The 10,917-nt window shown below is 33.9% G+C and overlaps 1 protein-coding gene across 1 annotated transcript in view; it reads right to left on the reverse strand.

Moving 5' to 3' along the window:
* Nucleotides 1-10,643, reverse strand: part of LOC128202904 (guanylate-binding protein 1-like) — a 29,003-nt gene extending 18,360 nt beyond the window's left edge. The window contains exons 1-8 of the mRNA XM_052904074.1: nt 10,545-10,643; nt 8,582-8,618; nt 8,430-8,481; nt 7,370-7,572; nt 6,364-6,491; nt 4,305-4,414; nt 1,801-2,150; nt 1,103-1,377 (exon numbers count right to left, since the gene is read on the reverse strand). Coding sequence (XP_052760034.1) covers nt 1,103-1,377; nt 1,801-2,150; nt 4,305-4,414; nt 6,364-6,491; nt 7,370-7,572; nt 8,430-8,481; nt 8,582-8,618; nt 10,545-10,643 — 1,254 coding nt within the window. The remainder of the gene's footprint in view (nt 1-1,102; nt 1,378-1,800; nt 2,151-4,304; nt 4,415-6,363; nt 6,492-7,369; nt 7,573-8,429; nt 8,482-8,581; nt 8,619-10,544) is intronic.
* Nucleotides 10,644-10,917: the final 274 nt, after the last annotated feature.

Below are 10,917 nucleotides of genomic sequence, written 5' to 3' on the forward strand. Positions count from 1 at the left end.
ATAGATATACAAAACTTGCTCAGACTGTTGTCAAGTTTAATTTATAAGAACTGTTAAACAAGAGGCCCATGAGAGCATACCTTTACTGGCCTGCCTAATTTGGTCATTTTCTGTATCAAGATCATTGGACATTTGAAAAAAAATTGAAGTTTGTGAAACATAATACAGGTCCGTCTCTTGCAGCCGGGAGTCTTATGCAGGTCTCTGGATTAATGGTATCCGCTATTATTCCAAGAAATAAGACTACCTTCTTTGTGCCAATTTAACTGTTAAACCTACTTTTATATAAACTATTGCACTTCAACAGAAGAATAACTAAACTATAACATATTGAACTGGCTATCGGTCAGAATCTTTTAAGAATACTAGGATTCAGTAGAAATTTGAGATAGCAAGCTTTATTAAGGAAATTCTGATAATTTCAATCCAGTAATGTACGGGCAAATCTTGGGGCCAAGCTCCAACAGATATATAACTGATGTAAAAGTTCGTACAATAAACGAAGACGCTATTGTGTTCAAAAGCTCAAATAATAAAATTTTGCAAATTTCAAGGGACATGGAACCGATCCTTCATGGATATCTAGATACTATATAAGTTTGGTAAACATCGCTAAATAAATGTAGTTTTCATCGAGTTAACAAGGTCAATTATACTATACTTTGCTAAATGCAAAGGCTATTATCCAGTCGTGCATGGACTGGTCTGACTGGTGTTTTTAAAAGGAACTGAGCTGTTATTATTATTAATATAAAGCTACATGTATAAAGCAACTGCACAAGTTTGGCAAACATCGGATTATAAATGGAGACTTTATTGAGTTCGCAAGGTAAATTATTGCATTTTTGACCGGTTCAAGGGTCAGATTATCGTCATGCATGTACGGATCTGGCTGGTCTATTACTTTGAAAAATGATTCGATGTGGCTGCTACTCAACTTGGTCGTCAAACTGTTTACGAGATCACTGTTATGCAATTATCTATGAGCACTGTTAAAATTCGAAGCGGGCATGGGTTAAGCACGCCTAATAGTAGAATCCCTTTATGATTGCCAGGTTGTGAATGTGGCATAAAATGAATGTTTTTTTAAAGGAATACAAACCTGGGCCTCCCTTTCAACAACATTGGCGACATCCTGTACAGCATTAGTACGCATGTATTCAAGCGCTGACCATCGGGCTTCCTTGAAATGCTTATCCAGCGATTTTGATGGAAGAGGCAACTGTATATCGTTTATTCTGGATCGAAACATGTCCATGCATTCGTCTTTGACTCTCCCATTTTCGATTTTAGCAACCGTTGAAAATGCATCGTCAACATCAGACACAACCCCCTTTGCAAAAGCGTCCACATACCTTCTGATAAGTGTGGCAAACACTGCAAAAACGATCTTATAGTATGTCTATGGTTTTCGAGAAAATTACAATGCCATGCTCAAGGTTACGTTCGAAAGAAATGTGTGTCTTATTCATATAGGTTGACATCCGAATGTTATTTCACTAATATCGTACAGTTTTAAAGCAAAGTTATGCAATCATTTATGCCGCGACAAAACATCTTTCAGGTAAAATGACAAAAATCTGACAGCATCATACCTGCTTAACTTATATATTAACAAATAATAAGTAAAACAACAGCTTAACTTAAATTAAATTCGGATAATGATGCGGGCAAAATTAACTGGTAAAACATGACATATTTTTTATACGTAACCTTATTTTACTCACGCCACCAGTAGCATGAAAAATTCGAACTGACATGTGTTCGAATTATTATACTTAAATATTAGAAATTACTTACTAGGTCCGTTGACTAGTTTGCTAACTTGGAGTTGCTTTGGTTCCTGCCTGTATATATATGACACAAAAAGTGTTGCAACGGTCTGAAATCTCTGCCAAAGGTCTTGAGATTGAAGGCTATCTAGGTTGTCCAAAGTATCAGCATCTTCAGGCACAGGGAACGCAAAACATTTCCGTTTGTCCTGCGGAAAGAATTTTCGGATGCACTCCCGGGGTTTGTTGAAAGAAGCACTTTTTCCCAGTTTATTTTCCAGGCCTTCTTCCAGGTATTCGTCTGGTTTAAGCTGCCCTTTTCCTTTTAGAAATTTTGGCGAAAAATCTCTCAAAGCGAGCACAAACCCAGGAAGAATGCTTTGCAAAAGAAGGTTATTCTCATCACATCTTCTGCCAAATCTGATGCTTTTGGACATTTCAGACACAAATCTGTTCCGTTAAGGTTAAATTAACTTGAAAGACAAGTGTATACTTATTTGTTTCAGATACACTATAAAGGCATAAACTAGCCAATATAACTAACTGTCGAGCCAGTTTTCCGGGTATTGTTTTGGAGTAGCTAATAAAGGAACAAAACCTACAGCTTGTATAGTATTATTGGTGATCAGTTATGAAAAAGTATTTTAAAATAGAAACGAAGAGTATAATGTATTATATTAAATGAACACGTTTTTCCGACAGTTTGAGAGACACTAGCTAGACTAGTTCAAGTGAATAACGATGGTGTACAATAATACAATAACAACTACACATTAACAATCATTTGGGTTTAGAGAGAGTTTATAAAATAAAACATGAAACAAAGCAAAGATATAGAGGTTATGATTTGATTTCAATGTAAGATCGTATTTTATTTCACAAGTTGCCATACTGTTTTTCATTATCACGAGAGACGCAGCAAATTTTGTTTTTCTATGATCACGAGTAAAATGAAACTCGACCTTGCTCTGGGATAAAAAAATCTCTATTTAATGCATTTCACGTGCGATCAAAACCTTTTCACAAGTACAATGAAAGTTATCGCTTCAAAAAATGTTTTATTCTAAATTGTTTTAATAAAATCAAAAGTAACTGAATCATTCCTTTTTTGGACTGTTAAAACAATTATATTTGCAAATTTAAACTTTTATATGATATCGCTGCTGACGAAGTAATACACTTTACAAACATTGAATGTTTAATGACAGTTGCTAGCTTTGATTTAGTAATACACCGTATATGTCTGCATCATTTGTGGTTGAAAGAGAATAAGGCGAGTTGAATTATTGTTGCTGTATTTTATCATACGAAATATTTCGTCCCTTGTTGTACAATTTGAGACTGACAAACTAGTTTTTAATTTTTGACTTAATAAGAGATGGTTTCAAGGTATTGTTTTCATTAAAAAAACGAGTTTTATTCTAATAAACATGGATTAATGATTGAGTAATTCAGTCTTAAATCTGGCGTTTAGGAATAAATAGATAGTGGCTTATATACCTTTTAAAGCCAAGTTCTACCGTTGCGGGATAATCATCGACTAAGATTATGAAAAAAAATGCTAAAATACGCTTAAATTTAGTGAAATAATATCCTTCCCAAACAGTTTCAAGTTATTAAACCATATGCATGAAATAAACAAAAATATGTGTGTTAATTGTTGGAAACATTTTTTTTCTTTTATATTATATCTTACATATATGTTTAATTGATTAATTAAGTATTAAACGTTTATAGTTTGCGCTTAGGCTTTTATTAAAAAAAACCTTTGTGATAATTGCATTGGTGAGCATTAAATTTTAAAGATTTGCTATTATAATATGAGATAGACGTTCTTCAATGTTAGTTCATAGTTACAAAAGGTAGAACATTATACAAAAATATTCACCACATTCAAAGTATCCGATGATATCAAGAGCAATGTGATTATAACTGTGCTGGAAAGTGTTGACTTGTAACAGCTTAAGTTTAGAACGACATTTTGACAACTGAGTTCATAGTTACAAAAGGTAGAACATTATACAAAAATATTCACCACATGCAATGTATCCGATGATATCAAGAGCAATGTGATTATAACTGTGCTGGAAAGTGTTGACTTGTAACAGCTTAAGTTTAGTACGACATTTTCACAACTGAGTGTTGCTCTTTTTGCATAATAAGATCATATTCGGTGTTTTTTTGTGGCATTCAATGGATGATTTTGCTAGTGAGTAAGGGTTTTAAATCTAGTATTACAGATGTAGTCACACTAGTTTTTAAAATCTTCGAGGAATTTGTTTTTCAGTATTTAAGTCAAATTAAGAGATGCATTCGTATATAGGAAACTTTGTCCAGTTTTAGATTACATTTTGTAAAGCTTGAATCGTATGTCCTCACACATTTAATACTTTTTTGCAACTTTACACTATAATATAAACTTGAATACCTTTCCAATGATTATCAAGGAATATCTTTATCAAATCTAACAAGTAAGCAAAATATAAGCTTAAATCGAGTTTGTCTCCATCCATTTTGTTAGCGAAAGGATACGTGAGTTTGTTAACAGCCTCCTGATCAAACGCTCCCTTCACGTTGTACACAAGGGTGCTGCACAGCAGTGTAGCGAGGGTGAAAATGCGGTTGTCGTGGTTTGAATCCCCCTGAATCAAACCAAAAGCATGTAATATAAAATGCATTCATTTTTGACATCTAAATAAAAAAAGTCATCCTTTTCAGTCAAACTAGCTCTGCGTTTCTTACTGTCCCTTTCTTACGGTAAAGTGTAATATTATAGATTGTGGAATATTATTGTGCAGCATTATTTTTATTTTTGCACCAGAAAAATAGTTTATTTCTGTCTCATCTAGGTACAGTATTATACATATATATAACATGTTGAACACACGGTTTATATATTGTTTACTATATACAGCACACATATCTCTAATATGTCAAAAGTAACGTAAAAGATGCGTCATTATGGTACACATACTATTATTCTAGGGTAAACATACTAATTGCAATACAACTCATAACATTGTATTTTCTAAATATAACACTGCTCCTCGTATTTAGATTTCACATCAGGCTTTTGCTAGTTTGCGGGGAATACGAAAGGAAACCTTGCCATAATTGTTAACACGCTTTTGGCAAGATTACACAACGTTAAACTTATACCTTTATCGTACACAAAGCATGCTAACCAAACATCCAAAAAAAGTTAACAACATGAGTATCAATGTTATTTGAGATTCCAATAAAGGCTCATATCGGCCAGTCTCCATTCTTGAAGGTGCAACGCCATATTGAAACGTTGCCTAAGCTGATCAATTTAAGGGTCGCCGTGGTAGAACTATCTTAAAATAGGTTCAGACTCATAACGTTTGCTATGTTAAAACTTATGTAGCAAAATGCCCGATCGCTAAGAAAACACCTTTAATTAATTCCATATTCTCCTCTTAGAGAGCGATCTGCCTGCAAATTTTCTGATATACAAGTACAACGGAACGTTAGGATGCCAAGTCGCTCCGATACTTGATACATACAGAACGGCGAGGCTTTGCCGTTGGTACGCAAACTGTGGATTGCTGCAGTCGATCTAGGGTTGCTAAAACGGCGTTACAGTGAGGTGCCACCACAACGACGGGCAGGTGTGCTTTTTTAAATTGTATATATTGCTATAACCTCAATCAAGTGTGTAAAATACTACAATTTAAGTCACATACACCTTAGGTCCAACTTGTATAACACCAAAGGCATAGGGCTTCGCAACTTCAAGGCATAGGCACAGCCACAAACTCTTGACACCAATAAATATTCATGTTAAATTAAGCATAATTAAGCATAATAATCTTTAACCGACTTATCTTGGAATATCCCTCGACGTTGTTATTCAAGATCCCGTTAATCTGTGTGTATGTTTTCTTTAATAGCTTTATCACGTGCTCTTCGTACCGGCAAATCGTTAATATTTGAAACACATAGTTTTTAAATTATTTTATACTGTTCATGTAAAATTGTTCTTTTCCTTCTAGATCAGCAAAGATGGTTAAAGCCGCAAATTCTTAACAATTTAGCATAATTATTTGTTAAGGAATAAGTGTATCGTCTCTGTCTTTAACCAACGCAGAGGTTAACCAAAGTGCGATTCTCATTGTAGATCAAGGACTAAATTTCAAATGTCTTAAGGAATACCCTATAGCCGACAGTTTTGTGTTGTCAAACTAGTGATGTCAATGTTTAGTTATAAATATCTAAATTTCGATAAACACTTATATTTATACTGAACATTTTCTTTCTCTGCAAACCCACCCCTCATTCTCTCTCTTGAAACTGATCCAAGAGGGAAAACCCATCATTTAATGTTAAAGCTATTTGCAGTTTGCGGTTGCGGTTTGTTTTTGAGGCTTGCATTTGTGTATGTGTTGTTAGTGTGTGTGTGTGTGTGTGTGTGTGTGTGTGTGTGTGTGTGTGTGTGTGTGTGTGTGTGTGATTAATTGGCGTTTCGGCCATCGACCTGTGCCTGTAAACATGGAATAATTATGTATGTTTAACTTTTGGGCTTGACCCTGTAGTTTTCATTGTATTATTGGGGATGCCCTATGCTTACCTTTTCAATGTCTTCCCACCCTTCCGTGTCCAGAAGTATTAGCACAGTGTCCTTCTGTTCAGGGTGGACCCTACACCAAACCCAGATGCCTTTCTTCATTGACTCTATCGTGTCACCGAGTGCAAAACCTGCATCATATTGATACTTATTATTGGTTGATTAAATATTATATACAAATACCTTTAAAAGGGGAAACTACAGGGACTTTCTCATAAGTAAGAATATTAAGCAAAACCTTGTTTAAAGTCAACATAGTTAAAGCCCAACGGACAGTAAACGAGACACACAATGAGAAACTGTAAATTATCTTGCAGTCTTGTTTGGAAATTACTGTCTTCCACAACCACCAGAAATGACCATTGGTCTTAAACAGAAATCGTGTATTAATCATTGCTGTATCCTGCACCTCAACTTCCATTCCCTAAATGAATGGCATTTCGGCAACTTTGTTTATCAATCATTGAACGCAACATCTTCGGATATGTTCGGATCGCAATTCATCGCATAACAATATATTACATGAACATTTTTATCTTGTTATTGTTTGTATTGTATTACCATGTGCCGCTAAATATAAATAAACAATTAAGAAAGTGTTAAATTATGATATTTTAAATGTATCGTTGCCATAAGTGTTTCATTGTTGCCATAAGTGTTTCAATTTTACGTTTAAATTTGATTTTAAATCTTTTCCCGTGTTATCGTGACGTCATTTGATAAAATGTTTCCGGTTACAGTCGGGTCGTTCTATTTACAGAAATGTATGAAAGGATTTCTAAAAGGTTTTCTTGAATGAAATATTGTATTTTTAAAAAAAATTCTTGAATGAAATAATGCACTATTGGTGTTAATACAAGTAATGAATTTCGGGATTGATGTCATTATCGGGGATATGAACGCAATTGGGTTGGTCAAAGTACGCTCGGAGTGCTTCGAACTCTAAACAAACTTGGACCAGCCCAAATGCGTTTATACCCCGATAATGACATCAATCCATACTAAATACCTTCTTGTGTGCCAGCTAGTCGATTCATTAAATAAGATTTTCCTGTTCTGTATAACCCCGCAATTGACACGATGACACATGGCTTGTCTATGCGGGAAATCTCGTCAAGGACATCATCACATACTTTAAGTGTATTTGCTTCTATCGCGCTGATCAGACATTGAGGCTTTTTGAAGACGCTAGAATCATGCGTCGTCAGATACCTGAAAATGACAATGTTTTCAGGACTGATGTTTTTTTATAAAAGAATCGAATTTATTTTATACTTCACCTTTTCTATCTGAAATGCGAGTGGTAATTCTGTCACAAATCTTATTTTTGTATCCAGCACATTTTTGTTTAAATATAAGGGTTCCATTTATTTAATCATGATTTTAAGAGTAATTAAATCACTGGCTATTATTGTTTAGGTAGCGAGGTTTATCTACCGATTTAAGGATTTTCTTGGCTGAAATTTAATGTAAAACCAGATCTCCAGATTTAATATGAGTGGTTTTCAAAAGAAACAAGACTTTTTAATGTATTTAAGCAAATAAGGATGCTCTGTATAAAGCAATGAAGAACCTCTCATTGTGGCTGACACAAGTTGTGAGATTTACCATATAACGCAGCTTTTTGATCGACCCTCGTTTATACTTAATGTTTCATTAACGGAAATACTAATTAACTTCTCATTATCTCGGATAAATTTCGGATAAATGCACTCAAGTTTAGACAACAAGTGTGTTATTCCGTTTTGCAATCTTTATCATTAGATTTTGTTAAACGATGATCGAAGTAATGGGCTACATATGTCAAGATAATTGTTTTTATTTGTTTTGTATCATATTACATGAATTGGCATATGATACGTTTTCGAACAATTATTTTGTTTCTTGGAGTATAATAGAATATTGGTATAAGTGAACGTTTTGGGAACTTGAATCTAGAATCACAAAAGCTCACGCGAGACAAGCGTCCGCACATGCTTAAAATTGTCTAGGATATAAATGGCACGACCGAACGGCTATATATGGAAAACTTAGCCTTTAAAAAAAATTATGGATATGCATGGACATACGTTTTCGGAGACGGTGACTCTCTTTCGGTTGTTACTTGATTTTGGAATGGACCTAAAAAAGAATAATAAAAAATCAGTACACATTTTGTTACTGTGGTTATAATGTATGAAAAATATTTCTTGATAGTTTTTTTCACAAAACAAGTACTCACCAGATCTTTTCATATGCGGAGTGTCTGGGTTTCTTGTCTGAAATAGAATTGGACAATTTTATCATAAAAAATGAAAACACGGAATGGAATTGAGACTACACGAACACCTTATAAGGCTATACTTATTAAAGCAACGAATTAATGCAACAAGACCGTCTAATTATAACATACAGTTTGTTTTAAATATTCAAAACATATCCTTTCATTTGGTATTTATCATAAGAGAGGTTCTTATTGCATGATCTATATACATTCTTCTGTAACTTTAACTGAATACCAATGACCGTTTTAAAGCATTTCGATCAGAGGGTATATGCAATAAGCTAAATTGTGATAGATTTAAGTGACAATCCTGTTCAGAAAAAAAAACATTTATCGTAAATAAATTATTTGTTTGAAAAATAATTAAAACGTGGCTCTGCCAAAACGATGGGACAATATCAATGTAAAGGTTTCGTGCACATTCTTGTTTCCTTGTATAAACAGTATACATGGGTGTTATAAGACTTACTCATCCGTTTGAAGGAAAAAGTCGCACACTCAAAGCAAATACCATATAAATTTATCAACCGAATTTTAAAGGTTGAACTCGAAAACAACCAAAACTACAAATTACATTTTTTTAAACGAACGTTATCAAAAAAAGAAAATATTTCAAAACTACGTTACGTCATCAAGCGAACTCGCATTCCTTCCAGGGGATTACCATTTGGATTATTGTCACTTTGTAAAATGTGAACTTGGATATAACCTCTACGAAAAGGAGCACCAAAGCTGTCGGAAAATCGCCTATTTAGACAGAAAATCATTCCTTTTAGACATGAACCCCCACCAATTTGCTTTTCTGTTATTTTTATCCGCGACATAACAGAATGAACATAAAGAATGTAGAACCATGATTTCATTGTCTCTTCGAGTTAATTTATTTATTGCTTGTCGAAGAGGGTTTAATAGCATGTAATTGTGACCAATTGTCACAAGCGTATTACTGTTCCGTTTTATTTAAGGCGTCAACATATTTATATTTATTTGCATCAAAAGCAACGGAAAATCTGGTTTTAGGCTGGTTAAATAGCTACGCAAAAGCAGTGGAGGCTGGAAGATCTTCATACCTTGATACATTTGGATAAAACTGCTTTTATTACACAGAGTGCAAAAACGGATAATCCACCACTCCCAGCTCTCTCTTGTAGTTGTGCATAAACTGTAAACATGGTTACACCTTACACTAGTCATTATGCATGCTGCGGAAATCTAACAAAATTATCTTTTTGTAAAAGAAACGTAATCTTTTAAAAAGATAACAATAGAATAGGATCAAAATTATAACCAGCAAGCAGGACTCTCTTATTTTTTAGGGTTGTCAGAATTACAGTTAAGATTAAGTCGTTGGTTTGACTGTATTGTTTTATTTTTGTATTTCCTCTATAAAACCTGTCCTTGAACAAACATTCATGTAAGCATGTATTAATAATATTTTTCTCCATCATCAGATTAATTTAACAGGATGCAGAAGGGAATAACAAGAAGACATAGGTGAAAAGTGTTCATAAATGTTAAACTTAATTCCGAATAAGATCACTTTATCAGGCATACATCTAGACCTTTAATCTCAAAAAGGTAAACTGAAACTGCTTCAGGCAAAATTTAAACACATAATTTGTTAAAAGTCGCTTATCAACGTTTACGTTAAACAATCTTTAGCTTTATTGATTCATGTTTGAGAGCAACGTAAATAATAAGAGCGGGCATTTTTCGAATCAATACTGTGGAGTATCTCTAGCTCGCCCAAGTCATATATGGTAAAACACTCAATCTTGTGTTGACAACGTTTCATTTTAAAGTATTTCACTTATACATATATAATTAAACAAAACATCGACGCTGAATTCGTTCAGTTAATTACTCTGTATTTTTATACACGATAGATATAATAGCAGAAATATATATAAAAAAAAGGTACCTGTGTTGGTTCCCCTTTGCTAGTTCGCTCAAATAGTTTCAGCTTCGTGCCGAATTCCTTGATGGCGGATGAATCAGTTGGATTTTCGTTCGAAGACATAACTGATCTGAGAATGAACAACAAAGAAACTTAGTATTTAGTTAGTTATGTACGCTAATGACTAAGATTGCCCTACCTGTAGCTGCTTAACTATGTCCTAAATAGATTTGGATGTCAGGTGTGAAGTAAACTGTATCAACCAGACGATTGATAACGCCATTGTCTGCAATTACATCTCAGTGGTAGTATATTTTGGTTAAGTTTTATGTATTTGGATATCAATTGAAATGACTAGTAAAATATTGTTTTCTTATTCACCGAATTCATATAGCTG

The sequence above is a fragment of the Mya arenaria genome, chromosome 9 (genome assembly GCF_026914265.1).
Source record: "Mya arenaria isolate MELC-2E11 chromosome 9, ASM2691426v1".
Taxonomy (NCBI): domain Eukaryota; kingdom Metazoa; phylum Mollusca; class Bivalvia; order Myida; family Myidae; genus Mya; species Mya arenaria.